The sequence below is a fragment of the Cyclospora cayetanensis genome, unplaced genomic scaffold, assembly GCF_002999335.1.
Source record: "Cyclospora cayetanensis isolate NF1_C8 unplaced genomic scaffold, CcayRef3 CcayRef3_contig_61, whole genome shotgun sequence".
NCBI classification, from domain to species: domain Eukaryota; phylum Apicomplexa; class Conoidasida; order Eucoccidiorida; family Eimeriidae; genus Cyclospora; species Cyclospora cayetanensis.
This window is the reverse complement of record NW_020312602.1, coordinates 128,664-156,471: the sequence shown is the minus strand read 5'-3', so window position 1 is coordinate 156,471 and position 27,808 is coordinate 128,664. Positions and strand designations below refer to the sequence as shown.

At 55.1% G+C, this 27,808-nt stretch overlaps 5 protein-coding genes across 5 annotated transcripts; 4 read left to right on the top strand and 1 right to left on the bottom strand.

The window, feature by feature from the left end:
* The first annotated feature begins 1,804 nt into the window (after positions 1 to 1,804).
* On the top strand, positions 1,805 to 7,109 carry LOC34624193. Its single transcript, XM_026335199.1, has 11 exons — positions 1,805 to 2,722; positions 2,993 to 3,156; positions 3,358 to 3,755; positions 3,947 to 4,373; positions 4,608 to 4,727; positions 4,852 to 4,897; positions 5,070 to 5,135; positions 5,319 to 5,448; positions 5,763 to 6,229; positions 6,471 to 6,650; positions 6,984 to 7,109. The coding sequence occupies exons 1-11, from the start codon at positions 1,805 to 1,807 to the stop codon at positions 7,107 to 7,109; spliced, it is 3,042 nt and encodes a 1,013-aa protein (XP_026190984.1).
* Positions 7,110 to 9,025: 1,916 nt separating this feature from the next.
* LOC34624192 (serine/arginine repetitive matrix protein 2) lies at positions 9,026 to 11,224 on the top strand. Its single transcript, XM_026335198.1, has 2 exons — positions 9,026 to 10,412; positions 10,479 to 11,224. Exons 1-2 carry the CDS (start codon positions 9,026 to 9,028, stop codon positions 11,222 to 11,224), a joined length of 2,133 nt encoding a protein of 710 aa, XP_026190983.1.
* A 2,376-nt stretch (positions 11,225 to 13,600) lies between these two features.
* On the top strand, positions 13,601 to 17,368 carry LOC113146797. The gene is made up of 4 exons (XM_026335195.1): positions 13,601 to 13,672; positions 14,430 to 14,739; positions 14,951 to 15,358; positions 15,597 to 17,368. Exons 1-4 carry the CDS (start codon positions 13,601 to 13,603, stop codon positions 17,366 to 17,368), a joined length of 2,562 nt encoding a protein of 853 aa, XP_026190980.1.
* Positions 17,369 to 18,209: 841 nt separating this feature from the next.
* Positions 18,210 to 20,330, bottom strand: LOC34624189 (probable CDP-diacylglycerol--glycerol-3-phosphate 3-phosphatidyltransferase). Its single transcript, XM_026335194.1, has 2 exons — positions 19,154 to 20,330; positions 18,210 to 19,108 (listed from the first exon to the last, which is right to left on the bottom strand). The coding sequence occupies exons 1-2, from the start codon at positions 20,328 to 20,330 to the stop codon at positions 18,210 to 18,212; spliced, it is 2,076 nt and encodes a 691-aa protein (XP_026190979.1).
* Positions 20,331 to 21,365: 1,035 nt separating this feature from the next.
* LOC34623057 lies at positions 21,366 to 27,389 on the top strand. The gene is made up of 13 exons (XM_026335193.1): positions 21,366 to 21,674; positions 21,863 to 22,054; positions 22,237 to 22,505; positions 22,740 to 23,035; positions 23,698 to 23,877; positions 24,290 to 24,429; positions 24,890 to 25,304; positions 25,489 to 25,553; positions 25,707 to 26,027; positions 26,228 to 26,324; positions 26,585 to 26,679; positions 26,839 to 26,904; positions 27,204 to 27,389. Exons 1-13 carry the CDS (start codon positions 21,366 to 21,368, stop codon positions 27,387 to 27,389), a joined length of 2,631 nt encoding a protein of 876 aa, XP_026190978.1.
* Positions 27,390 to 27,808: the final 419 nt, after the last annotated feature.

Sequence of the window (27,808 nt, the reverse complement as noted above, 5' to 3'; positions counted from 1 at the left end):
AGAGAAAGCATCTCATGAAAGGATCAGAATTTCCCGTAGGAATAGAGCTCACACTAGTGTGCACTTGTAATCACCGCAAGAAAAACCATCATTACGCTGCCTAAGATTAGTTTAATCAAAATGGAGCATATCGTTTAGGTGGTGCGGTGCTGTATATAACTGTCTCACCCATGGCATGGAAGCAGCTGCTTGAACAAACTGCTGTGCCGCCTGTTCATCGAATTCGGAAATCTGTAAGGTAGCACAGGTTTTTGACACGATCACTAAGGCCACAGAAAAAGTCTGAAGCGATAGAAACACTTAGGGAGAGCAAAATAGCAGAGATTCCCATCGCAAGAGTCCAATGGCGCTGCGAAGTTGAGATGTCTTTCAAAGTAAATACAAAAAAGCCCTTCTGAAATAATACTTCGTCAGGTAGAGCTTTACATGTAAAAGCAAGTTGGAACCTTTATGTTCCCCTTCAATAGTACTGTCTACACTGCGTACACCCATTCACACAGAGCAAAGAGCCTTATGGGTAGAGGTGCCCAAAGAGTTCGGTGGTTGGAGGCTGGATTTCAATTGTCTTGTACTTTCAAGGGCACTCGGCTCTATTGTTTTAACGCATAAAACTACTAAGGCTAAAATCCCCATAAGTTGCCTGCAATCTCTATCGGTTTCACGGTAGATGGTTCCATAAAGTTTGAAGCTGAGTAGCTCACCACTGGGAAAGCAGCCAGGCGCTACACTACCTTCTCAGTGCCAACTCCATGAAGCTGTAGCACATGTACGCATTACGACAACTGCAGTTGGTAGCCAAATAGCCGCCCAATAATTCTCTTCGCTCTGAATCCTGCCATTCGAACAGAAGCTCAAGAAGCTACTACTGCACGTATTGTGTACTTTGTCAAAGCTGAGGTCTCCAGAAGCTCTAACCGAAAGCTAAGTGCACCCAGCACTAGCTCCTCACTGTCTGCGCATCTGTCTGTACTTCCCTTTATAGCCTATCCAATTTTCTTACGCTCCAGTGACAACGGCCGTACACAAGCGAAGGAAGACCCATTGCTTTCGGCGCTCATGGGTGATTGAATTATTAAGAACACATATTTCTGGCATGTTCCTCTATGGTCGAAACGCTTCGTTGGCCGGTCGCCGAATATTCTGTCGCATTTTAGAATGGAACTCCACTCCGCTAAGAATTACCTGGGTTGTTGTGGAGGGAGTGTGCATCTTGAGACAGCTAAATGTTTCGCGCCTCCTACAAGACAATATTAGAGTGTGCAAAGGCTACATGTGTTGGGAGTCAAGGTAGCACAACCTGAGAACTTCGGCCAGCCGACGGCCGCAGCCGACTGCTGAACGCATGTCTGCATGACCGTTTGTGCGCACGTTGCAGCTCCCCAAAAAGAGAGCTAAATTCCCCTTAACGCTTCTATCACCAAAGACTTTAATGCCTCATGTGTGTTCTTTCTCCCTGCCTTCTCTGGACTCCGCGACCTGCCAGCTCTCGACAGCTGGGCGTGCCGTAGGCCACCAGCGCCGATGATCAGTTGCTATACAAAGATAAAAGCGTGTATCGCTCTCTGCTGACGGCGAACGCTAAAATTCGTGACTATTCTGCTTGTGAAAGCATTAAGCGACCCAAAAAAAGCGTGAAACTGCTTGTTCACCACCGCTGCCGACCCGCGTGTAGCTGCGGGCGCGAACACCAGCCTCGCTGACCTCTGAAGTACGGCGCATTTCCGGTGTTTCTGTGCTCGTTTGCTTGTGCTGGCGCATACATCCATCCCCTTTAGCCATTGACGAGACGTGAGAGAGCGCGTCTATGGAAGAGCCGAGCGCATGTGGCGACCGGCCTGTGGGCACTACGGAGGCGTCTGACGCTATGGCTCTCATTGCTAATGACCTCCTCTCTGCGTCCGACGCAAATGAAGACACGCCATCTATGCTTACGGCTTCCGAAGAGGTGTGGGGGACCATGAAAAGTGCAGAGGCACCAGAATGCCGAGAATCGTCGGACCTGCTTACCCATACCTTGCAAAAAGTGGGCATCCCCCCAGCTCCACTGAAGAACGAGAGCCACAACGATAGAGACAGCTGCAGTGAAGAGTTGATTAAAAGTCAGGTTACAGGGGCTTTTGCGTCTGCAGACGCGCATTTGTGTGCACCAAAATTAGCCGACGCGGAATTTCCCGCAACTCCTCATGCAGCGAGTAACTTGGAGGAGGCTCGGAAGGGAGAAAAGGAGGAGCGCAGTGCATCAGAAGACACAGCAGTCCCTTCTTTGGAGTCTGAACCAGGCCAGGGCAGCAGCTCGCTGCTCCCGGAGGGAGTCTACGCTGTGGGGGAAGGAACACTCGTAGAGGACAACTTTGCGTTTAATGAAGATGACATGCATGCTATAGCGACTGCGTTTCAGACCACCAGTGATATCACGGCCGTGGACCTCACAGCTGATAAGGAGAAGACGAGAGAGCGAGCTGCCAGTTCTGGTGCCGCCGTTCCTCCGCAGAGTACCCCGTCAGCTCGTCTGACCGAGCTTTGCACAAAGGCGCAAGGAGCTGACAGACACAAGAACAAAGCTCCACTTGGTGAAGCATCGGGTGATACCTCTTACTGGCCTTTTGAAAGTGGCTTGAGGCCGTGGGAAGACATCGGGCAAGAAGCTCGCGAAACTGCCGAAGGAGTGAACGGCCACCAGCTTGAGGATTACAGAAAGATCCGTATTTGGGTTGTTTATAGGGTATGGCCGCTCTACCCTATTGACAGTCATAGGTTCCCTTTTCTAATTTCCTAAGAGGTTTCTAGCTTCTAGCATATCACTCGTGTATCCTGGCCTGAGGTCCAGGGAGTACAGGTCAGTGGGGTGTCTGACGGGGGGCGACTAGATCTCTCTCTCTCTCCTACAACTGAAGACTCAAATCGCGTGCCTTTTCTCCGAAATATCGTCATCATTGGTGCATGCATGCATATTTCGCACGCACTGCTGCGGTGTCATGTGTGTCGTGCGTAGGGTGTATACACGCCCGTTTCGTGGCCGTTGGACACCTGTGCAGAGGACGTGAAAACGTCAGTGCTGTGTGCATGCGACGTCATGGCGGATGAAGGAGAGGACTCGGAATCTTCGAAAGCAGGAGCCGGCTTCTGCCTCAGGCAAATTCGCCCGTTGCCAGACTCGTGCGTTGCGAAAAAGACGATATGCGGGTTTGAAGTCGTGCCCTAGGGCGGAGGGCCTTCCTTTGGCGGTTTGATCAGCGCATGCATCGCCTCCTCGAGAGGTGGAGTGTCAGTAGGCGCAGCATCCACATTCCGATCTCGCAAGAGTGAGATTCATGGATCTTGCCGGGCGACTTTTTTTCCTGCGCTGCATGTGCTCAGAGCCGAGGTTGATGGCGATGATTTGTTTCGGGGGGTCAAAACGCTGACTTTGCGCTCTGACCTGCCCCCTCCAGCGGAGGAGGCGGAGGGGAATTCTCGGCAAGGCAGCGAGTCAAACGGTCCTCTAGACGGAAGCTCGAAAGGCGAAAAAGGTAGCTCTGAGGTTCGTGTTCGCGTAGTGCTAGGCCCTCGTATGTTTTCAAAGGACTTTCCATCGCTGACAGACGGAGCCACCTACTTGCTAGAGCCCTACTCCACAGAAGCGGAGGATGCACAGCAACGCGCGGAGCTGTCCAACCTTAGGAAATTGACCGGCGATAAGTGGCGGAGGATCTCTGTCGCTATAGAACCAATGCGTCACATCGAGGCTCAAAAAGCGATCCTGCAAATGCGCAGAGGCAAGGCCGACGCCGTTGGCTAGCTAGGAGCGTTCCCAGGGCGCGTAGAACCCCTTCAGCTGGCTTAAATCGTAGATTGAATAAGGGCGATTCCTGCGAGGGGGTTCAGCAGTCAGAGAGCCAGTCGCAAGCTGGGCATATGGAAGGAAGCATTGCTCGATACACTGCTAGTGCGTTCTGTCGCGTCTCAGGCACGAACCTGCTGAAGCACACGCGGTTTGGGCATCCACACCTCCGACAGTTTCAGCTGTCTACTGACCATCAGCGGCTGCTTTGGTACTCTGCCAGCAAGGGCAAAGACGCCTCCATGGTCCACATGGGAGACTTGGAGGGGCTTGTTCTCGGTCAGAAGTCCGTAACGTTTGGGGGTTACAGAATACCCACGCTGTCGCATTTGAGCTTTTCGCTCGTGTTTAGGGACGGGGAGCCTTCAAGGGCATACGCAGAGACTTTGTTGCTTCCTGATGCCACTTTGGAAGAAGCAAGAACCCTGGATCTGACGTGCAAAGACGAGTTCGAGTTCGACGCTTGGGTAACGGGGTGCAAGGCGATTATTGCAGCAAACAAAGGACTCAAGCTTTCGAAGATGCACCTCCTCTCGCATTCACGGCGATTTTTGTATGTTCTGCCGTTGGGAGTCTGGTGGGGGACTGCTCTGTGGTGCAGCACTTCCAGGCCCTTGTAGTTCTGCGCTGGACTCCCCAAACGTTTTTGTCGAGTATACGTATATGACAGAATATGCGTGAAACACTCGACGTACGGACTCCCCCTGAGCCAAACGTCATTCGCTCCCGCAAGTGGTCCTGCTCGTGTCAGTCCCTCCTCTTGCCTTTGCCCTTGCTGCGCGTTTAGGAAAGCGATGCAGCGGAGTCAAACAACCGTGCAACTCACAAAGCTGCCAGAGGTCAAGGAAAGCGCTGGTCTCCAAGACTGCATGGACTTGCCATGGCATCCCCCGGAGGAGCTCGAGAGGTGAGAGCGTCAGGGAGGCGCATCGCCCTTGGAATCGGCACGGGGCACGCAAGCAGCGCAACGAGCTTTCTTCAACGTCAGCCCTCTTCCCTGCGCCTCCCCTGCGGTTTTGTTCTTGCTGCAGAAAATACGAGGAGCAAAAGAAGCGGCTCGACGCAGCGGCTGAGGAGGTTCGTTGGCGCTGGAAGGCCTCGCCCCGTGCCGTGCAACGGTCGCCAGCTTCAGAGGGGAGACACGCAGGCAGAGAGCTACTGCATGGCAGTCTCTGTAGGACTGTGAAATTCGAGAACAATGATTCGAAGCTCTCCACGCTCACTGTCTCGGCTTTCCTTGCGTTTGCAGATGCGGGGCCTAGACCGAAAGGCGATCGTGCGCTCAAACGTAGATTTATCGGTATTCGTGGGCGCCGTAAGCGGAAGCTACAACTCGTAGCGTCATACAATACTTCTGCCGTCCCTCCTCAATTGGGCTTTCTTGATCTCTCTAAAGAGCCAGGCTGCCGTCCGCATACCCAATTAAAGCCCACATTTAAGAGCCGATTCTCGAGGCAACAATACTCCCTCTTGCGCATTCGGTGCATGGCTCCTTCAGGGCCCTGCGTACGCCACCATCTTGGGGGATTGCGCTGAAGTGGACGATGAAGATATGGAGTTTGAGCGTATGCTGGAGCTTGTAAAAGAAGTAACGCAAGTGCTTACCCAAGCAAAAACAGAGTTGCGAGGTCAGAGCCGGCGGGCCCTCTTTCTTTGCTCGTGGCAGCAGCGATTTTCATGCACCCTAAATGCACAGTAATCTAGCTTGCGCAGTAGCAAAGGCTCGCGAAAACCAGCGCTCAAGTGTGTGTGGTGCAGCAGACAGTCTTGCAGTAGCGCGTAGACCCTCTTGCTGTCGAGTCGTCTCTGCGCGCCGCACGGAGAGACGCGTCCACGATGCGTCCTCGATGGCTGACTCTCTACTAATAAAAGGTCTAGCAGCGAGTGCAGAGAGTATCACACAATGCGTATGTCGTCACTTTGCTTGTTGCTCTTGCTGCAGAATACAGAGAAGCTGAGAGTACGCGGTTGCAGCAGGAGCGCGTGGAGGCTTCAGCCTGCATGGAGTGCACAGTCTTGAACCCTCCCGGCAACAGTGAGGCACCAAGCCCCGCATCCGAGGAGTCTCCACGGGGTACCGACCAGGAAGGCCGCCTGTCTCCTTCGCTAGAAGGCTTGGATAGTTCTTCGATCCTTGCCATTTCATCGGGAGGCCAAGTCCTCACGCGGTCGGGATCCCCCGGACTGACGTTTGAAGAGCGCTTCAAGATGGCATCCGGCAGCTCTGTAGACCTCGATGCAGTGCAGGAGCAGTTGAAAGAGGGCCTTTCGACACTGCTGCAGCACGCGGCCTCCCAAACAGCGGAAGCGCAACAGCTTCTCTCCTCGGCTCTCGCAGCGGCTGCCTCGGCAGTTGGAGTGGAAGCCAAAAGCGAAACAGAACCCCCCCCGACACTGCCTGAAGAGGACGTAAGAGCAGCGCTTCGCCACACGCGTCACGGGCAGCGCGCCAGCCACATAGGGGCATTGGTGTGGGCCCGAGGGGTAGCAGTGCCACGAGCAGACAGACAGAGCTGGCTCTTCTCTCTTTTTCGCGTGATGAGCTGCTACAGCCGGAGCGTTACCGTGCGTTGTGTGCACCGAGATAGCTCTTGGTAGTACGGGAGCCGGCTAGAGGGCCCGCGCTGGCTTCTGTCCCCTTTTTTTGTAGGTGGTTAAACTCAAGTCCATCAATCAGCTGCTGTGGAGGGCAGAGGTAGACGTCGAAAATATCGAAGATATGCTGGCGCGCCTCCAGGCCTCTAGCGGATTCGGAGGCCTTGCACTGGCGGGTACCGTGGCCAATTTGAATCAGATGGTGACTGAGCAGGTTAACAAGTGGGGCGGCCAGGTCAGTGTGTCTGCACTATGCAAACTATAGATACATGCCTGTGTATCTTCAGCTTGCGCGAGTTCACGCCTTGATGGGCAACTAGTTCGGACGTTGCGCATGCTGCAAATGCAGCTCTAGAAACGCTGTTTCAGGGCCTTCAGTATCACTGGAAGCTCCGCATGTAGTGGGGCTCATGCTTGTTCACAATTGCCAGATGACAAACGCAACGGGCCTTGTTTAGCCACACCCCGCATGCTCCACTCGTGGCTTTGGCGAAACAAGCTTTGTCCAGCTTCATTGATGAAAAGCCTATGCGAACTGGACTGGCCCTATGTGCTGCTGTGGTGCCAGATTGCGTCCATGGTGACGGACCTCTTGCGGCGAGCAGAAGTCCCACAACTTGTGTCGCCTACGGGGCTTCATCAGTGGCCATCGGTTGCATATTCGGACTCCGAATACGAAGACGATTTGAGCTAAGTATAATGAGGGCCTTGAGGGTCTTGAAGCGATGTCTTCTCGCCTGGAGTTTTTCCTTGGGGCGTACTTTTTGCAACGTTTGATGTAGGAGAGTGCACGGAAGGGCCAAAATTCCACCATAGTCTTTTTTAGACCAACCCTTCCAGACTCTTATAGGACTATTGGTGGAAAACTTGCATTGCCTGGTCATCCTATCAACACGGCAAACCAAGGGCTCCACAGTTCTCCAAAATTCAGGCATAGAACGTGAGCAGGCAGTGCTACATGTGATACTACAGAAGAAGTTGCTGCCTCGCCGTAAGCTTGGCGCGACCAGCTGGATAGGATGCAATATGCTGCGCCTGAGTCCGAAGCAAACCACTTATAGCAGCAGGTCACCCGCGGCATTGGCAGCACTAATACATTTCGGACCGCTCGGTGCACGAGTGGGGAAGAGTGCACGTTGCCGACGCACGCCCTACTGAATCAGATTGGTCCACCGCTAAGGAAGGGACGCCATGAGGGTCCCGTGGCTGCGATACAGATGATACGCTATAGGCGGAGTGCTAAAGGGCCCTGTTCCACTGGCCAGCAGTCTTTAGTACAGAATTCATGCTACACTCAGGATGAGGACGAAAGAAGGGCTTCTGCAAAGGGTGCATCGCATGGCATGGAAGGCCAACCTAGAGGCGTTGCGTGCATACACCTCTTGACGACTTTTGGCAGGGATCTAAGCTTCCTACCCTGTCCTGATACCTCAGGAGGCCAAAAGTGTTGATTGCGTATAGTAAAGCTCGTAGGACGAGAAGTGGTGCTGGGGAGAGAGTTAGGCTATAGAAGAACAACCGATACGGCTCTCCTGATCAATTTGCCGCCCACTTCCACAGGCCACTGCACAGCAGTACTCCTTGGGTGCCCACATTTTAGTGCAGTGAATCAGCCATAAGGAAATCGTGGGGAAATTTTCAGACCTAAAATTGGGCTACAGCATGTAATACAACCGCAACAAACCTAGTCCGTTCAGCGAAAAACGCTCGCTCCTCTCTTGAGTGCTCAAGGGGTTAAGGAGTCGAATGAATTTACAGAACCCGGCATTACGATCACACAGAAGCCACACTTTGGAAAATTATAGAGCCTCTATTTAGTTACAAGAGGCCCCGCGACGAAGCGCTGAAAATCACTTGGGAGCTCCCATGAACCCTACAGTAGCAGTGCTGCTTAACCAGCAGGCCTTCCTGGGTGTTAGGTTCCTGTAAATGTGTGGTTAATGTGAGATTGTGCTATTGAATGTCAGTACAAATCTTCTGACTGCCCATGCCCCTGCTGGTCAGAAGGAGGTCCCTGCATTTGTTCTCATGTGAATCCCTACAGAGCACGGCTCATTTGGGCTTCTCCTTGAGGCCAGAAGCGCCTTTTTCGCTTTGAGGGCTGTTAAACGTGCATTACGTCTCACTGGTCCAAGGAGTGTATGACCGCCAGCAAGGGCAAAAAGATTTGGCGCCACCCCTGGCGGCTGCTCGGTCTCAAGTGCATGCATGTCGGACCTGCATGGCTGTGAAGAAGATGCAGTTGACTTCATTGTTCCATATTTAGATTCAATTAAAGCCATTCGTACTTTGCTTTTGTCGCTTGCTGCTCTTTTATGCAGATCTGCTCATGATTAAAAACACGGCTTCCCTGGTACATGCATACCTTGGCTGCAGTGTGGCGGTTGATCTGCCTTGCTCCCGAAGCGAACTGATACGTGTATTTTCCTGCTTCTTATCGGGATAGTCCCTTTATAGATTGGGAAATCAGGACTTTTGTCTTTGAATGCTGGCCGCAGGGCAGTGGTGGCAGCGGCAGTTCCCTCCACCCCGCGCCGGATTCTTTTGGTCTTCCTCTCTTTCTCTCTCTTGTTGTGTCTCTGGCGCTCTGTCTCTCTCTCTCTAGCGAAGATGTATAACGGCATTGGGCTGCAGACCCCAAGGGGAAGTGGCACAAATGGATATGTACAGCGAAACCTCGGATACCTCCGCCCGAGGAGGACAGACATGCCAGGCTTTGGCCAGCTCGGGCATAAGCCTATAGACCAGCCTAAGGTGCGACAGGCGGACCCCGCCCTGCTACTTCATGAGCAGCTTCGCCGTGTGGAGGTGAAGTTGATGCACGAGAGGGCCAAACTGGAGGAGCAGGGGCTGTCGGCGTCCAGAATCGACAAGATGATCGATACACTGCGCTCGCAGCTCACACGAGAGGCTCATGTAGAAAGCCAGCGGCTCGGTTCCCGTATGGGTACTCAGGAGGGCATCTTTGGCCGCAGCTTGTTGCAGATGGAGCCCTCCATGGATACTCACGAAGGCGCAGCGTGGAAGCAGCGGCAGCTCGAACAGGTTGCGTCGGCCCTTGGAGTAACCAGCAGCCACGAAGTGGGGGCTGCATTCAACTGGGAAAAGCAGAAAGAACTTAAGCTGCAGAGGCAAAGAGAATGGGAAGAGCGAAAGCGGCGCATGATAGAAGAGCGAAAGGCAGCTATCAAAGAGATGAGAGAGCGGCGTAGGCGGCACAAGGAAGCACAGCGGCCCGCAAAGAAGCACAGAAAGCGCAGCATCAGTAGTAGCAGTACGAGCAGCAGCAGCAGCAGTAGCAGCAGCAGCAGCAGTAGTAGTAGCAGCGATAATAGCAGCAGTGATAGTAGTAGCAGTGATAGCGATGCCAGCGGCAAGAACAAGATGAAGGAGCTCGTGCAAAAGCGCATGAAGAAGGAGGAGATCGTGGACCCTGCAGTGAAGAGAGAGTTGCTGGAGAAGCAGCCTTCGCTTCGCGCTCTGACCGAGCACGCGAGCCGGATAGCGCAGGAACGTGAAGCGGCGTTATCCTCTGGAGGTGGTTTGTGTGGGGAGGCCTCTTTTGGTGGGGTAGAGAGGCGGGAGGAGAGTCCTCTGTTGTCTGACGACCAGGAGTCGAGGCTAGAGAGTCGGGTAAAGCGTAGCCGTAGTCATGATCATCCGAGCAGCGAAGGGGAGCACATGAGGCGCAATAGCCAGCGGTGGAGACACTCGGGGAACACGGCAGTGCAGGGGGCTGCTGGCGAGCCTTTACAAAGTCGCAAGGGAAGGCGCGAAGATGAAGACGACGCAGAGGGGAAGCCTTTGAGAGGAGAAATCTGCCATGCGCGCGGGGGAAGGGGGCCAGTAGAGGGCAGCCGCGAACGCGATGCAGCAGACGAACGTTGGCGGATTCCTGTCCGTGGAAAAGGCTGGGGAGACAGGCATCGCGAAGTCTCCTCCAGAAGCGGCAGAGGGCGAGATGATGGTGAAGAGCATGGAGGGGAGAGGAGCAGACGCAGAGGGGAGGAAGGAAGAGAGAGGCTTGTGGAATCACGACGCGACGATCGGGAGCGGAGGGCAGGAGACGCCAGGCACGGTGAGAAAGTACAGGAGGAAAGCATTGGCGAGCAGAGGAGGGCTAGGGAGAGAGAGCGCACGCTGGTGGCAGAAGAAAGAAGGCGTCATCGTGATCGAGATGATGAAGACAGTGGTAGGCGTAACCGTGATAGAGATGATGAAGACAGTGGTAGGCGTAACCGTGATAGAGATGATGAAGACAGTGGTAGGCGTAACCGTGATAGAGATGATGAAGACAGTGGCAGGCGTAACCGTGATAGAGATGATGAAGACAGTGGCAGGCGTAACCGTGATAGAGATGATGAAGACAGTGGCAGGCGTAACCGTGATCGAAATGATGAAGACAGTGGCAGGCGTAACCGTGATCGAAATGATGAAGACAGTGGTAGGCGTAACCGTGATCGAAATGATGAAGACAGTGGCAGGCGTCATCGCGATAGAGCCGATGAGAGGGAGACACGAGATAGGCGGGAAAGAGACATGGCTGAAGCAGACAGGAGCCGAGGAAACATGTACGAGGAGAGGAATGGTGGAGAACGTGGGAGATGCTGGACCAGAGAAGAGGATCGCGAAGGGCGAAGCCATCATAATTCAGATCGCCGGCGTCCTCAGGAAAGCTCACGCTGGGAGTTGAAACATCCAGGAGACGCCAAGGAAGCGACTAAGGAGCGGCTTGGCAGCAAGAGACCCTCAGAGCGAGAGAGAGAAGAAACGGCTACTGAAGAGCGAGCAAATGGGGGTTCGCGTTGAAAGCATGCCTTTTCTGCACACCAGGGAGCACTTCTGCCATTTTGGGGCGGGAGAACAGGCGTTCTTCTGAGGTTACATGCAAGGAGTCTCTGTAGATGGGGTGGCGTCGTAGGGATTGGGGATAGGCTCTGCTGCGGCAGCGGCCCTCTTTGCCTGCTTTCACACTTCGTAGATATTCTTATGTTGTGAGAGCAGCGTGTGCTGTCCTATCTTTCACTTTACTGCCGCGAGAAGTGGTGCGGCAAGAGATGCACGGGTATCTGGCCCTTATGGCCCTTTCCCACGAGCAGCTTCCAGTAGAGTGCAGAGTACTCGTCCCATGGTCTTTATTTTGGCGGCCTTGGTCTGGCAAATGGTCACTTTTCAATTCCTCCCGAACTTCCGCCACATGACGGCTGACCAGTAGCTGTCTGACGGATTGCAAGTGTGCGAGTGCTGCTCCTCTCGGAACGGGGAGCTTTTAATTTCCCAATTCGTTGAACCCGTCTACAGATGAGCGCGCTGAGGCGTTTCCGCACCGTATATAGTTGTTCCTCTAGGCTACTAAGCTATGGTATTCCCAGAAAAGAGCGGCAAAGAGGCTTGTCTCGTGAGTCTTAGGGAGACACTCCGATGAGCCGGTGGCCGTTGGATGGGAGGGGGAATATACATTGTGACAGTCCTGCTCTTCCCCCATCCATCTAGCTTGCCTAGCGGCCTATAATCACGGGGGTTCTAAGTCGTAGCGTCTCTAGCTGCTCTCAAAAAGATTTGTGTGGCACTTCAGCTGCACAACAGAAGGCTGGCACTGAGGCGTCGTCTTACGCACTTAGAGGTGCCAGGTCATAAAGGGAGGCGTGCGGCCACAAAGAGCGGTTGTCCGGCAACTTTCTTTTGCCTTGTCGCTGCCCGCAAGCTATAAATCCTGTGACGCATGCGTCGTGTGTTACCACCGTAAGGAGCGAAAAGGTGTACTGGGAGCTCGGCGGGGGGCGAACCGGAACACAACGGCCGTGATGCTGAAGGATCTGAGGAGAAAAGTTCTACTACGGCAGTGCGAAGCTGTGTCTAGGTGCTGGCGTGTCCATCATTCACGCAACCTATATGGGCTGCGGTGTAAGGAATCTACATCCGGCGCCTTTTTTGAAACCGTGTTTTTGCGTGTTTTGCCAGCGAGATGAACCCTGAGGAACACTCGAGTGCTTGACTGCCCGCAGATTGAACATCGATGTGGGTGTCCTCTGTTACTCTGTAAAAGGACCGTGAGCTGAAGTGTATTGTTCAAGGTTGGTTCTTTGCTGATTTTACGACAACGTATGACCACCGCTCAATGGTGATAGCAAGAACAATTTGTAAGGGGAAAAGCAGAGCTGCGCCTCCCACCCTGGTGAAGCTGTATACCCTACAAGAGCTGAAGAAGTCTTCCGAGTTACAACATTGGACTGTTTGGTTCGCTTGGGTATCAAGGGCTCCTACGAGGAGTGTCTTTTGCTCCGACAAACACCGCTGAGTTAACCATCTAGGCTTAGGGGAAGATCTCATGCTCTAGGTTGCTCTAAAGATGACCCATATACGCTCACTGAAGTATGGCATTAACTCGGTGATGCAGTCCTGCGTGCCAAACAAATGATTAGCTTGGTTGTCTCTCAGTTTTTTAGGATACAATTTTAGTATCTCCCTGCAAAGAACAACAGGTTACTGAAATTAAGGATTTCTCCGTATTCCAGCTTCCGCATGATTATTTGCTTATCGTCAACTGTAGAAAATTGCAGTTGGCTCAGAGGGAAGGAAGCAAGCCGAATGGGCCAGCTCGCCTGGACCCAACCAGTCTCAAAGCTCCGGCCATTTCGGTTCTGGCGGGTTTGGTTAATTTCATTGTTTGTTGGCGATATCTCATCATTTGCTGCGTTGCTCTTGCATTCTCGCCTGGAGTTAGACCACAGGCTGAGCCTGGGTACGCAGGGCAGCAAGCGATCGCACGGCCACGAGCGGCTAATCAAGGTTCAGGGGGTCCAAAAAACATGCAGCGAGTCATGCACTGCAGCAAAAAGTGGAAAAAGCAACTGGCAGCAACACCAAGTGGGCACGAAGTGGACTTGGAGTGCTAGCAACCCTTAGGTGACCTTGACACAGGAGATGGAAAAGGAGCTAAAGCGATACAGGGTAATAACTAAGCACAGCATGCTTGACATCATGGATGAGTAGGAGAAGTTACTTACGCAGGAAGATTGTGCCTTTGCAGTAGACGCGAAGTACAGGGGATGAGGGAACGGGAAAGAAAGTACGGGGAAGGAGCTCGTAAAGGAGAAGCACCAGTTGAAGCGGGCAAACACGAAGACACGCAGAGAGAATAAAGGCATCAACTGCTCTGATTCGTCGGATAGGATCTGTGGAACAATGCCGAATGCCTCAGCCGATCGAAATGGACCGGAAAAGGAGAAGCGCAGCCCTCGCATCGCTCCTGCAGAAGCGCACGCGTTTGCGGCATTTTTCTGATAGAGTCCCTATCATTTAGTAGGTTGAATTCATCAGATAAGAGCAAAGTTTTTTAGCGGCCTCGGATCTGTTCACTGGCATGGTGCAGCATGTGTACTTAATGGTAGTCGTCCTTCCGCAAGGTGCCGTTCGGCCTGATCGTTGGTCCAGCGTGAAGGGCGGAAAGGCGAAGGCCGTACGGTTTGAGCCCTTGCCCATGAATACATATTCGTCTGCCTGTCTCTACCAAAAGAGCCTTCCTCCTTTCTCTGGCGTTTCAAATCCCTTGGTCTCTATCGGCTGTGGGGCCGCTGCCGACAGGGGCTGGACGCAGCGAAGTAATCCACTGGAGAGCTAGAGTTGGCGAGTAGGGTTCCTGGACAAATCTAGGAATAAGAATCAAAGGGTTTCGCTGTAAGAATCACAGTCCAGAAGGCAGCGTGCTTGTTTGTGCTTGCGCTGTTTCCCGCCACAGCAGACAGACCAGTGTCTCGCCTTCAGTGCCATTAATAAGAGGGTGGTCATTCATTTGGAAACACCTAGGCAAGAAGAATTTCGTGAATGTATATCCCTAGCGCAGGCATGATTAAGCCTCTGAGATGCCTCTCCATGTACTTCGAGACTGCCATGCACCATGATGCTCTTGCTGTTGCTGCTACATGCAGCAGTCTCCTTATCTGCTGCCGCAGCTCGGTCAAGATTTGTCACATCAGCAGCAGCAGCGGCAGCAATAACGCAAATAACACTTCAGTTGGTGGCACAAGGAGGGGCCGAAGATGGCGAGGATGTCATCAGACGCGGCGCTGCTGCCTACACGCAACTAATGAAGGAGTCTCTAGAGAAGGGTTCGGCTACCAGCTGTTGGCAGCAAGTCAGCGAGCAGCTCATGCTTTTGCAGCACCAAACGCACGAAGACGCCTGTAGCAGCAAAGGGGAGGCCTTTAGGGAGCTCATTGCTCTAACTCGAATGCGGTGTATATACACCAGAAGCGGCCGGCCCTTTCCAGGGCCGAAGGACGGCTGCTTCCTGTTTCCGCACGAAGTCCCCCAGGATTGGATTGGTTTGTTTGCTCATGCACTTAAGCAGCGGACTTGTATACTGTAGCACAAGCTAATTTAATGCTGCTCCTTCACGTACCGCATGTCGCCACCGTTGTCGCTCTCTTATTCGTGTTTACACGGGTCTCTAGGCCTCCTTTGATTTAGACAGAGGTCTTATATAAAATAATCCGTCTTTTGGCTTGTTTGGCTTTGCGTTTGGATGGTTTGCAGCCCCGTACGGGCAAACTGAAGAAGATGAAGACGGACCTAGAACTCGAAGTCACCCTTGCGTGCAGCTTGACGCTGTGCTGCAGCAGCTGCAGCAGCAGCAGCAACAACTGCAGGACGAGGCGTGGGAAGAAGCGGACGGTGGCAGGGAGCATTCAGATTCCCGATTCAACCGTGAAACAGGGCAAACAGCATCGCATTCAGCAGCCACCCCCGATGCAAACAGAGCTGCGATAGTACATGTGGCTCTGGATGCGCCCGCAGCGCAGCTGCAGAGACTTCAACAGCTAAAGCAGCAGCTCCATCGGCGTTGCATTGCACTGACGCAGCGGCAGGCTGCTGCCTGTCAGGAGCACGGCAAAATGAGCTTTGGGACTTTCGCTCTTGTTCGAGAGCAAATAAATCATATTGGTGAGCTCATCCGTGTGTAGACATTCGGACTGCCCCTGTTGGGTGTTGCTGGGCATCCTTCGGTTTCTGAGCCTGGAGTGAAAATTCCGCGAAAACGGCTTCCGCGGAGGCTCGGGGTTTTTGGTGGATGCACGTGCCACGGTTGCGGTGTTCGCTGCTTGTGGCGTCGCTTGGTGCGTCAGCGCGCTCCACGGGTGCCCTCAGTGCTGCTGCTGGGCAGCTGCTGCGACTTTTGCAGACAACATCTGCTTCTTTCTGCATAGCTCCGAGAGGCAGAGGAGGACAGAGGAGGCGACCATGCGGCTCTCCGCTGCGTCTGAAGCCGCTACGGCTCGCATGCACGAGCAGCTGCAGCATCTGGAGCACCTGGAGCGGCTGCAGCAGGAGCTGCAGCTTCAGCAGCTGCGGGGAGGGAACTACTTGCAGCAGCTGTTGCAGCAGCTGCAGCAGGGGCTGGAGGACTCATTTGCAGTGCTGCAGCAGCTCAAAGCCTTCCACAGGGCTGTGGGGGAGTGGATGGGTGAGGCGGAGGCTTTTGTGGTATACGGCACGGCAGCCTTCGTTGCCGTACTGCTGACAACCAGCAGAAGAGTTGCTGCAGCTCGTCTTGGAATATTGGGCCTCATTTGCGCGGCTGCCGCGGCAGAAGTGGTGCTGCACCACGAGGGCATCTCCCCGTATCTGCTGGAGCTGACACAGCGCCGAGAGCCTCCCCGCAGCACCTTGGAAGCCGCGGAAAAGAGCAGCAGCATGCAAGGCCTGCTAGAGACGTTGCTGCGACAAGCAGCAGAATCCGCATCTGCTGGCCTTGCTCTTCATGGCACATCGCTCATCCGCTGGGCTTGCTGGGTGGCTTCCTCGTTGTTGTGGATACGCTGCTTCCGAGGGTACAGAAGCCCTGAGCAGCGGCTTCAGCAGCAGCTGCAACTGATGCAGCAGCAGATGGCAAAAATACGCGAGGAGCTGCGGGAGGCACAAGCCGCTGGCGACCCCAGAATGCCACGGGTGCAGCAGCAGCTGCAACAGCTGCTGCAGTGCGTTGCGGCGAAAGACACGGCAGTGCTGCTGCGCCTTCAGAAACAGCAGCAAGAGCAGCTGCAGCACCAGCCACAGGTTGGAGAAAAGCTGCAACGGCCCCAAAAGGGCCGCAACCTTGCGAGACGCGTGGTGGGGCTGGCTGCGGCTTCTGGCGTTGCAGCGATCCATACGATTTGTGCTACTGCTGCGAGGGCAGCTGTCATCCTGTGTGGGCTCTGTCTCTTCCCTTGGTCAGTCTGCCGGCTTAGAAGGAGCGCCAAAGACACCCCGTCCCCCTCTCCCTGTATCCCGACTGGCGGAAGTGTTACCAGCGTCCACTGCACTACAAACGGCTTGCAGACAGTCAGCCGTACAAGGCCGGCTGCCTTCTTATCAAGTCGCTGCAGCAGCTACTGCAGCGGGATCACTAGGCCCCAGACGCTGCCTCGCAGGCTAGGCCTTCCCTTGGCGCTTCGCGAGCAGTCTAGGAGGCATAATGAAGACGAAGGGGAGGCTGTCGACCCCACTTATCAGCCCCTTCCCAGCAGCAGCCCTAGCGGAAGCGATACTGGGGAAGAAGAAGACAGTGCTTCTGCTGCTGCTGCCGCTGCTGCTGCTCCTCCTTCTCCAACTGCAGGCCCAGATAACACTGAGAAACACAACCACACGGCACCGAGTCAGCGTCATGCGCCGAAGCTGTCACAAAAAAAGCCTCGGCAGCAGCAGCAACAGCAGCCACATAGGGAGACGCCATCCCCCCAGCCACTGCGTCGAAATCCTGTGCGGCGCTGCCGCGTTACGAATTATGCTAAACTTGAGGAGCCCCAGGATCCAAATGTCTTCTTTAGAGAAATGATTTCAGTGAGGTCCTCGACACAAGCTGATGAGAGATGGCGGATGCTCCTTCTCTTCCACTCACCCGGAAGCAACACCCGTTGGTCAAGAGCGTCGCACTCCAGCGTTGAAGTGCCTGCTGCCGCTATGAGGGGTTAGGGTAGACTTTTTCTCGCTGCGCCTACCAGGGGATAGGGTAGACTTTTTCTCGCTGCGCCTACCAGGGGATAGGGTAGACTTTTTCTTGCTGCGCCTACCAGGGGATAGGGTAGACTTTTTCTCTCTGCACGGTGCTGTCCGCCGTTACGATAGCTCTAGAGCTCCCAGTCTGCGTGCCTGCTGCCTCTACACGTACTGTGCCCTGTCTCGTCTCGAGACTTAAACCTGAATCTTCCCGCTTGCCGCTGCTGCCATGTGTCGGCTGCAGCCAGAAAAACTGAAAGACCTACGGAAGGACCCCTGCTTTGCCGGTACCTCCCCCTCTACAGAGAGCAGCTGCAACGACCGCAGCACCCCTCACAAAAACATCTTGTCCCCTTGGGAAGACAGCAACGGCCCTGACACGGAGAAAGCCACAGCGGAAAACTCTCAAGTAAGAGGCCTCTCAACGTGCCCTCAGACGCCATCCAGGCAGCCTACGCCAGCTTCACTCAAGCCCAAGCCAAAGCAGCAGCAGCAGCAGCGACGGATCAAGAGTAAGGAAGTAGCGCCTCAGCGGCAACAGCCGCCGGTATCTCCGACATTCTGAGCAATACATATGGGGCCAACAGATGGATATCCGTAGGAGGCGAAGGGTGAGTGCTGCCCTGCGCATTTGCTTCTACTGCCTCAACCCTGCGTACGACCTCTCCCGGCTCAGCATCTGAAGTGTGCCTAGCCTCCTAGCACCATTTATCCTTTCATATCTAAGGACAGCCCTATCGGGGGGCCCACACGGTAGCAGCAGCGAGCACGTCAGTTACAGACACATCAGTAGCAGGCTAGACGAAATGTTCAGAGCTTAGAGGAACGAGCCAAGTCCGAGCCGCGTCACCGCAAAGCTCAGCCACGAGGGAAACCTGCGTTTAAGCGTTTCCTCGCTGAGGGGGAGACAAAAGGGCAGCAATTCTTTCCCAAGCTCCTGCTGCTGCTCGAGCTGCAGTCGCCTGTCGGTCGTGCGCAACAGCGCCAGTAGCTCTAAATCGCGGCAGGACGAGCGAGCACTCAGATTTGTGCTCCCGATCAGTGACACAGCAGCCCATTCCTTAGCGGTGCAGGTGGTACTGCCACCGCTGCTGTTGCCAGAGCTGATAGGGCCTTTGAGACGGCCCGCGAGGCTTTCACGCAGCAACACACGCGTGGCGTTGATGGCTGGAGATGGCGGAGCTGCAGCACAACAGCTACTCGTGCGCTCACCGCTGCTGCCGTTCGCATTGCTGCTGTGTGTTGTAAAGGTGTCCCCCACGATCCAAATGCCCTTTGCGTGGAAGGTCCACGCGGGTCGGGCATATTCCAATAGCATCAGGGGGCCGTTCAGCAGCGTCGGCTGCATCGGAGGACGATCCGTGGAAGTGCGTGCTGGTGCCGCCGCTGTGGCTGAAACGGCAAGAGCCCGCGCGGTTGCATGCGCCGCAACAGCGTAGGCGGGAGGGATCCAGAATGATAGGCCTTGAGATTTGTAAAAGCTGTTGGCTTGCGGGGACGCCGTGAGCAACATTAGCCGAGGCTGCACGTTGTTGGTGTCGCTGTCACTACTCCTGCTGCTGCCAGGGGCCGCAGCGCCGGCTAATGATGCATGACGCATTTGCTTCAGCAACTGCTTCAGCCGTTGCAGAAATGCAGCAGTAAAGTTCAAGTAGGGAGACGCGAGGATCACGCGCAGGCCAGTAGGGGCTGTAACGTGCTCTCCGTGCAATGAATCTTCTTCTCCTCCTGTGGCATTTACGCCCCTCCGTTCCAGCAGGCCTCTCATTCCTCCGGAGGATGCAGAGCCTGCTGCTGCAGCCGCGGCAATAGAGTTGGCTGCGATGGAGCACACCCGATCCAGCAGCATTTCCTGACCCTGAATCGGCGGAAACGTGAATCCAGCCTGCACTGCCAGAGATACCAAGCAGGCGCTAGAGGGGTTGCTGCTGGTGTATGTGCACTCTCTGCTGCGCTGGTTGCTGTTGGCCATTGCAGCCCTCAAGGAGCTGGCGAGGCTCTGGCGGAATGTCGTGGGGTTCGCCTGCGGCATTTCTGAGGGATTAGTTGCTGGCCAGCAACATGTAACGTTCCCAATGTGGAGCGTGTTGTTATGTCTCCGAACGTCCTCCGGCGCGTTGGACCTTGAGGAGTCGGTGGGTAGCTGCCGGTGTGCATGGGGGAGCAGCTTGAAAGCGTGCGCTTGCGCAGCCGCGAGAACCCGATCCACTGCGTCTGCAAGTGACCTGGAACGGATGAGAATGCACCGGTCCGTTCGGTTGACAAAGTAGTCCTCACTGAAGTTTGCGCCTGTCAGCAGCACCAAATCGTCGCTCACGACGCACTTCATGTGCTGCGTTCCCAAGGCCTCGCGGTGTCTGTGAGGCAGCAGCGTGCACAGCAGCTTGTGCAGCCCTTGGAGAACTGGGTTGCGGCTGTTGCTGCTGCATGTCAAGGGGTTGCAGAAAAGAAACACTTCGCTCGAGCTACCCCCGTCGCTCTGCTGTTGCCTCTTGGATACAAGCGGCAGCAGCAACGCTGCCGGTCCATCTCCCCCGGAGCTTCCCGACCGTGTGCTGCGCAAAAAGTCCACCAGCAGGCGCACTTGTAGCTGCGGATGCTGCTCCTTCGCATCCTGTAGACGACGCAGCAGCCGTCTCTCCTTACTGCCCGTGCCAATGTAGAGCGCTGAAAGCAATAAGCGCCGTCTCGCAAGCTGAATACAACCCTCCACAGCGGAGTAAAGCCCCTCCGGGCCATGTACGATGCTCACACAGCGAGGAGACACGGGAACGTGGAGCTGAGCTGCTGGCACCGCCTCCGCGCCTCCTTCCGAAAGCGGAGGAGGCGTCAAAGAGGAGCTGCTGCAGAAGAAGCGTCTAAACGCTGCCTTCGGTAAGCAGCCAACAGCTGCACCAGAAGGCGCAGTGTGGAGTGCAGCTGTACAGAAGCTGTGCATCAGCCCAAGAACGCCGCGTGCCTCAGCGGCGCCTGATTCGCCCTTGCCACTGCTGCCACAGCTCTATGAATGCTGCCCTGCTAGACACCTTGGGAGAACTCTCCTCACCCTAGAAGGCGCAAGGTTGCTTCTCTACCACTACTACTGCTGCTACTAACGCTGCTAATACACTCCTGTACTGCTACTACTGCACTGCTGCCGCCTTCCTAGCACGGCGTTGCAGCTGCCTTGCCGCTGGAGACGCATCCGAAGTGAAGCTTAGACCACGGCGGCTCTCTGGCAGCTGTGCCTCGACAGCTCCTACAGACATACGCTGCGTGCTGCTGAAGCGGCAAGGCCCCCGACGTAGCGCAGCTGCTCTAGAGAAAAATAATCAAGGTTCTCGAGGATCTCAGTGCTCGGATCGGCAGATTTATGCGGGTTTGTTAGCGCAGTTGATAGCGCGCTTGTTAGCCTCACGACGGGAAAGTAGAGAATTTTACGCCCGTTAAATGCCGAATTATTCTGACAGTACAGCACCCTAGCAACACGGTCCAATGAATATCTGTGTAGGCTTTTCTCATCCAGGAAGGGAAGACGGAACGAGGCACGAGGAAGGGGCCCCCTGCCGGGGGGCCCCCCGAACCCGGGGAACTTTTTTACCGGAGAAAGGCTCCCTCCTATCTGAGAGTACTGCGACACGAAAAGTAATGCCAGAAGAGGTGTTTTCAGGAGCAACGCCTAATGGCGGCAAACTAGTGGCTGTGTGGTCGCTACAAGAAAGCAGAAGGCCACAGTGTATATCTCTGCTTGCAGCAAGACGGCTTGGGCTCAGGCTGCCTGTTTGCCGCGGCAGCGCATTCTACTGCTGCATGCCATGCTTTCTGGCGGAATATTGCAGCCTGATTGTGCATTAACAGGCGCCATAGCAGTAGCGAAGACAGCAAAAAGCGCTGCGGGTGCTTGGCTGCTGCTGCCTTCGCTAAGAGCAGCGGAAGCTGCTGCACCGCCCGCAGCCGCAAGTTTGAGCAGCAGTCGATGCCTTTAGCTGCAACAATGGCGTGTCCACAAGACGCTCCCCAGCAGCGATTGCAGGAAGAGCTGCAGCCGCAGGCTCCAGAGGTTTGCTGCTGGCGCTTTGAGCCCGTGAAGGCACTGGGCAGGGAGGGAGTCATCGTGTTATCTGCCAAGCGTCTGCTTTTCGCATCGCATAAAGGGAGCCCTAGCAAAAGCGCTGATGGCGAGGGCGACGCTAGTGCCAGCATTCCCAGCAGTAGCAGCAGCAGCTCCTCTTGCTGGGAGCTGCTGCTGCAGTTTCCTCTGGCCGCGTGGACTGCAACTGAGCGCTCAAAGAAAGCCGCAAAGGTTCTTAAATGCCTCCTGCTGCTGTTTCCTGCTGCCCTTGCTTACTTTTTCGCCTTTGTGTGTGCCACTGGTTCTGCCTGCCTCGCTGTCTCCCCGCCTTCCTTCAGGGCGCCGCACGTATGCAGCAGCAAATCTGGTGCTCGCGCTAACACGACATGCGTTGGTGCTGTTTCTTACCTGCTGTTCAGGCGCGCATGTCGTATTTCGTTCCCACAGCAGCTGCTGCTGCTGCTGCAGAGGCGGCTGGGGGGGGGACGGGAATGGCAGTGCAGTCTGTGGTTGTTGACTTCTTGGGAGTTCGCGAGAAGATGGAGCTCTGCTGCCGCTCTCTGCAGACGTTAGCCTCCGCGTCAAGAACTGTCCAATCCAGCAGCAGCCTTGTAAGTTGGCTTTTTTTTCTGCTGTAGGAGCTTCTGTCGCTGCCGCTACAGTTGTGGGGGTTGAGGAGCAGGGGGAGGGAGGCTCATGCGGAACGCGTGCTGAAGGAAGGAGGGATGTTGAAGGCTGTGATTTTGCCGAGAGGCTGATGTGCGCAGCACTTTTGCCTCTTTGTACGATGCAGCTATGCCCCTTGGAAGTACCACTGCTGCTGCAGCTGCTGCAGCTTCCCGCAGAGACTCCGCTGCGAATCGCGCCGGCCTTATTGCAGCAGGAAGATCTGCGGCAGCAGCAGCTGCAGCAACAGCAGCAACAACAATTGCAACAGCAGCAGGCACAGCTGCAGCAATTGGAGGGGCCTCAAAGCGATCGGCAAGAATCCGAGGCTGCAGGCAGTGCAGCAAAGGCAGAAGGCGCATCTGCAGCAGCACCAGCAGCGACTGACAGACAGCAGCTCCCACCAGGAGGCCTCTCTTCACAGAGAACTCTTCGTCAAAAGTCTTCGGCATCAGGAGTCGCAGGTGCCTCCTCCAGGTGTGTCTGGCAGACGGCAGTCTTGCGCGTAATGGGTGTGTCTCTCGATCCGCGTGCGTTGAGCGACGCCTCTATTTTTTGCCAAGAAGCTCTGTGATGCTTCGATTCGCTTACGCTGCCGCTGCGGCTGCTTCTGCGCTCGTGTGACATCAGTGCTGCTTTCCTAGAACCGTCTGCTGCTACAGCAGCTGCCCCTCTTTCACCTCCCGAACCACCGAGTCTCGAGAAGCTGTTGCAGCAGCAACGACAACAGGAGTCTGAACAGCTGCAGCAGTTCCAGCAGCAGTTGCTGCAGCAAAATCGAGAGCTAATGGCAGTCTATCAGGCGCTTGTAGGACCGCCTGACGCGCATCAGAGTGTAGATGCCACTTCCCATGGGGGCTTATCGGACAGTGAATTCTGGAGGCTGCATCAGCAGCAGCTGCAAGCTCTCCAACCCCAACCAGCACGTAATACTTCTCTTACCCTATGGCACAATTCTCCGCGTCGTCTGGCGCTTGCAAGGCAGTCGCATCGCGGCTTCAAAATTTTCTGCGCTGCTGTCTGACGCCACGGGGGTGGTAGTGGTGGCACTGCTGCCTTTGATCCTGCTGCCACCGCTACTGCTGCCTCGTTTCTGAGGCAGGAAGTGCCCTGTCGTTGTGGAGAGGAGATGCCACTGCTGCTGCCGTCTTTTTCTTAGTGCCTCGTTGTCGTGGAGAGAGAGAAAGCTGTCACTGCTGCTTTCGCTGCCCTTGCTACTGCTGCTACCGTCTTTTTCTTAGTGCCTCGTTGTCGTGAAGACAGAGGGAGCTGTCACTGCTGCTCTCGCTGCCCTTGCTACTGCTGCCACCGTCTTTTTCTTAGTGCCTCGTTGTCGTGAAGACAGAGGGAGCTGTCACTGCTGCTCTCGCTGCCCTTGCTACTGCTGCCACCGTCTATTTCTTAGTGCCTCGTTGTCGTGGAGACAGAGGGAGATTTCACTGCTGCTTTCTCTGCCCTCGCCACTGCTGCCACCGTCTATTTCTTAGTGCCGCGTTGTCGTGAAGACAGAGGGAGCTTTCACTGCTGCTGCTCTCGCTGCGCATATAGTGGTCTTGGCGCTACGCCGCTGCTTGTACTGGCTGCGCAGCTGAGGCTGTCTCCGCCTCCTTCTTGTCACGACCTCCGCAGTATCATATGGGGCCTCCCCAGTCTGGACAGGCAGGCTTGCCTGCAGAGCTGGTAGTCGACTGCAGCGAGCAAATGCTTAGTCAGATCCTGAAGGAAGACTCCACCATCAGGACTGCGCACGCTGCCCTCGTAGAAACAGGCAAGCCTGCAGACGCAGCACTGAGCCCACCAGTGCCTTGCTGCTATTCCTCCCGCTCGAGAATTCAGCCTGCCGCTAGAACGGTGCTCGGAGACACGGCAGCAGCAGCAACAACTGAAGCAGCAACAACTGAAGCAGCAACAACTGCTGCCAAGCGTTCTGCTCAGAACAACCAGTCCTTCCTAGATAGGACGTTAACCTGCCATGCGTTCATGTGTGAGTGTGTGTGTGTGTGTGTGTGTGTGTGTGTGTGTGTGTGTGTGTGTGTGTGTGTGCATTTACATATGTGCTTGTACGGGTGCATATGCTGTACATTCATGTATGCATACACACACACATACATACATATATATATATACACTTATACTTGTACCTCGAGGTGTCCTCGTGCATTGCTGCTCTGGTTTCTTAGGGCGTATGGCTGCTGACCGCTTCTGGGGTCGCATCTTTCGCTCACAGTACTTCCAGAGAGGCATCGGCCTCCCTGAGAGGCAGAAGGAGTCAGACGATGCAGAGGCTTCGGCTTTTGTGGCGGCGTTTTTGAAGGAAACGGTAAAGCTATATCAGCCAGCCAGAGTTGCTACCCCTTCTTGTGCTGCTGCAGCTGGTGGCGGCTCCCACGGCTTGTTGTGCTGCATGCTTCGCGTTCACCTGTGCTGCATGCAGAGGCTGCCCTTGCTGCTGCCGACTTTGCTGTCTGTCTTGGCACATACGGGGAACCACTGCAGCACCAGGCGCAGCCTGGCTGCAGTGGTTCCCCGTATGTGCCGTGAGCGCTTCTGTGGGGGTTGTTGAGCCTCCTGCTTTGCTTTTTGCAGTGTGTCTGTATAATATGTATGTGTCTGTATAATATGTATGTGTGTGTGTATAATATGTATGTGTGTGTGTGTATAATATGTATGTGTGCGTATAATATGTATGTGTGTGTGTGTATAATATGTATGTGTGCGTATAATATGTAATGTGTATGTGTGCGTGTGTATAATATGTATGTATGCGAACGTGGCTGCAGCCCCTCTCAGCACGTGATACACTATCGCTACCAGGGATAGAGAGGACGCTACTCTCGGATGCCGACTTACGGGTGAGGGGCTTTGGACTGCCAGATGGTTTGTCGTCTTTGGCAGGTGATCTCGCGGAGCTACCCGTGCCGCCTTCTTTAGGGTCTGCTGCGGCTCCCTCTGGTGATGCGACTGCCACTGCAAGCGTCGGCTGCCTCGTGAGTCGCTTCAACCGTCACTCTCAGCGCCTCCTGTTGCAGCAACTGCTGCAGCCAGCAGCAGCTGCCGCAGCCATCAGCGATACGACCGGCCCTCAAGAGAAGCTGCAGCTGCTACTGCAGCAGGAGCAGCGCAAGAAACACCCCAGAACCTCTGCAGGGGCTAATATGAGCATTCCAGCAGTACCCGCGAGCGAAGCAGCCACTCGTGAGTCCTACATGGAGACTTGTTGCCACTGACGTTGGCTTCCCCCGGCGTCTTTACCCCTGCGCACACCCACTAACGCTTTCTCTGCTGGGGGCCTCTTCTTCCGTCCAGCCACTGCATAGCGGGAAGGGGGGTGGCTGTCACCGTGTGGCTGCTGCTGCTGCTGCTGCTGCTGCGGCTGCAGTGGGTTACGGAGTCTTGGAAGAAGAAGCGCCGTTGCTGGCGTCACTGCGCCTTGAAGAGCTGAACGTGAGCCTTGCGTTGAGCGTATGGGAGGTCTTCGGCCCTTGCTTGCTAGAGGGTTCAGAAGGATCTTGTGCGCTCCTTTCGTAGCTCGCTACACACATGCAGAGTAGCAGCTAATTGGTATGCTGACACGTGTCGCTGCAACTGGCCTTGCAGGACGCTGCACCCGCCAGATACCAGACTCTTGAAGTGAGCAGGCGGCAGCTCTACGCCGCTGGTTCTCGCGTCTCTAAGGGCATGTCTCCAGCGGCTTCTGCGGAAGCCGTCAGGGGGGGCCCTTCCTCAGCTACAGCAGCAGCAGCAGCAGCAGAGGCAACAGCCGGAGCGCCACGAGGCAAGGGCGCCGCAAACGCAGCAGACACAGACACGGCCACAGCAGAGAACGCTCAAGCCGCGCAAGAAGCCAAGGCTGCGCATGCCTGGCTGTGGGCGCAGAAAGAGCGAGCAAACGAGAGGAACAAAGGCGCTCTCCAGGCTGTAAGCCGTACACAGTCTGCTTCGTTAGGCAGCCACGAGAAATTCCCTTTGGGGAGCCCTAGGAAAATGCAGTTTGGTGCAAAGCGAAGCGAACTGCGTCGCTAAATTCAAAAGGCAGAGGCTGATGCAAGGACCTCCGATCCGCGATGATCCCATGTAGACTGCAATTTTTTGGCCGGTGCTGCGGGTGCTGGCTACAGGCAGAGGAGGTGGCAGCAGTCTACGAGACTGGGCGCTATATGTTCGTCTTCAACACGAAACTGTGCCAAAAGGATAAGGCAGCTCAGGTTGCAACGCGTAAGGCCAAACCAGACATCCCTGCCGCGGGCTCCCTTGGTCGCCTTGCTCTTGCTGTGCTTTTCTTTTTTTACTCCGAAAGCTCCTTTCCAACAGAACGCAGTTGACACTTGCCGCGGCTCCGGCCTTCCCTCTGCGCGAAGGAGTTCAAAACGCTATCTCATATTTAGGGCATGCATAGGACCTCCGCTGCTGTGCTGTTTCATACACGTCTCCAGTCTCGGGTGCTTCCTGCTTCATTTCTTGTATTTTTGCCTCAGTGGACTATGAGCTGGCCACGGTAAATGCAGTGAGAACCCGACAGGCCCGCTTGGGAGAGTTGCTGCGGCACTTCTACAGCACAACGTTGCCAGAGGTGTGTCTAGAGTCTTAGAACACACACCACTTACAGCGTTGCCCCTCGGCGTGCCTTGCATCTGAGCTCTTAGAGTAATGATGGTGAGAACGCTCATCTCCCCATAGAAAAATAGCTCACGACGGAGGGGCGCTACAAGTCGTGCTCGCTGCTGCTCAGGACAAGAAGAGGACACGACTTGTTCAGGCGCTCGATGCGATCAAAGCGGAGCTCGAGAACTCCCAAGTGCGTCACTGCGCATCATCACACCTTATCAAGGCCATCTTTTCCGCTACCCGGGCCTGGATCCGCCGTACATGCCTTTTTGCGAATGTGCTCTTGACTATGGAGTGGTTGCCTGTGCTACGGAACGGGGGAGTTCGCCCGCGTTTGTAGAGTACTGCGCTTTGTCTACAGTTCAAGGGTGGCAGCAGGGGCCGTCCGCCATCGTGAGAGGGGAAAGCGGGTTCTAACCTTCCGTAAAAATCGGAGCACTTCGAAGGCAAAGTAATATTCGCCCCACTGATGCGTTTGGGCTGCCGCAGGATTTTTCCGGAGGGTTCACTGGTGCTGCAACGAAGGCCCTGAGTGCCCCACTTGTGGAGCAAATTACGGCAGCTCGCCGCCATGCGAACCGCCTACATCGACTCCTGCAGGCGGCCAGAGAGAAACGTGCAACGCAGCAAATCAGGCAATCGGGGCAGCTAAAGCAACAGGCTTCTGTAGGCTGAAGTGTACCCCTTCACAGAAGCGAAGAGAACTTGCCTAGGTGCGCGTCGTTTCGCCTAACGCCCCCTTCGCCACTTTTCTGGTTCTTTGCGTCAGGCCGTATAGATCAGCTATAGATAACAACAGGGTGGATAGGCTGCATTGCAGGGACATAGACGAGCGTAGCGCTTTGCGTCAAATGAGTAAAAGAGTGGATAGTGAGCAAGAACTGCGTAGGCGCAGACAGGGATAGGCACTGGGGATTTGGGGCTTGGGTTTCACCAACGAGGTGAAATATATTCCATTTGCAGCCGGGTGGCTTCGGTGGCGATAGAATGTAAACGCCGATGATAGTGAGCGAGAGAGTTGTACTAGCACGTACAATGCGGAACATAGAAGATTGATACCGATCTGATTCCTCAAGCTGCTGAAGTGCAAGCCT

Coding starts and splice junctions, on each gene's coding strand:
- LOC34624193 (XM_026335199.1), top strand. CDS start 1,805: ATGGAAGAGCCGAGCGCATGTGGCGACCGGCCTGTGGGCACTACGGAG. Junction 3,157..3,357: donor ATTCGCCCGTTGCCAGACTC/GTGCGTTGCGAA, acceptor GCATGTGCTCAG/AGCCGAGGTTGATGGCGATG. Junction 4,374..4,607: donor TCGCATTCACGGCGATTTTT/GTATGTTCTGCC, acceptor CTGCGCGTTTAG/GAAAGCGATGCAGCGGAGTC.
- LOC34624192 (XM_026335198.1), top strand. CDS start 9,026: ATGTATAACGGCATTGGGCTGCAGACCCCAAGGGGAAGTGGCACAAAT. Junction 10,413..10,478: donor TGGAGGGGAGAGGAGCAGAC/GCAGAGGGGAGG, acceptor AGCGGAGGGCAG/GAGACGCCAGGCACGGTGAG.
- LOC34623057 (XM_026335193.1), top strand. CDS start 21,366: ATGGCGTGTCCACAAGACGCTCCCCAGCAGCGATTGCAGGAAGAGCTG. Junction 25,554..25,706: donor TGCGCCTTGAAGAGCTGAAC/GTGAGCCTTGCG, acceptor CTGGCCTTGCAG/GACGCTGCACCCGCCAGATA. Junction 26,028..26,227: donor ACAAAGGCGCTCTCCAGGCT/GTAAGCCGTACA, acceptor TGCTGGCTACAG/GCAGAGGAGGTGGCAGCAGT.
- LOC34624189 (XM_026335194.1), bottom strand. CDS start 20,330: ATGCACAGCTTCTGTACAGCTGCACTCCACACTGCGCCTTCTGGTGCA. Junction 19,109..19,153: donor ATCCTCCGGAGGAATGAGAG/GCCTGCTGGAAC, acceptor GAGGAGAAGAAG/ATTCATTGCACGGAGAGCAC.
- LOC113146797 (XM_026335195.1), top strand. CDS start 13,601: ATGCCGAATGCCTCAGCCGATCGAAATGGACCGGAAAAGGAGAAGCGC. Junction 13,673..14,429: donor CTCGCATCGCTCCTGCAGAA/GCGCACGCGTTT, acceptor ATAACACTTCAG/TTGGTGGCACAAGGAGGGGC. Junction 14,740..14,950: donor AGTCCCCCAGGATTGGATTG/GTTTGTTTGCTC, acceptor GATGGTTTGCAG/CCCCGTACGGGCAAACTGAA.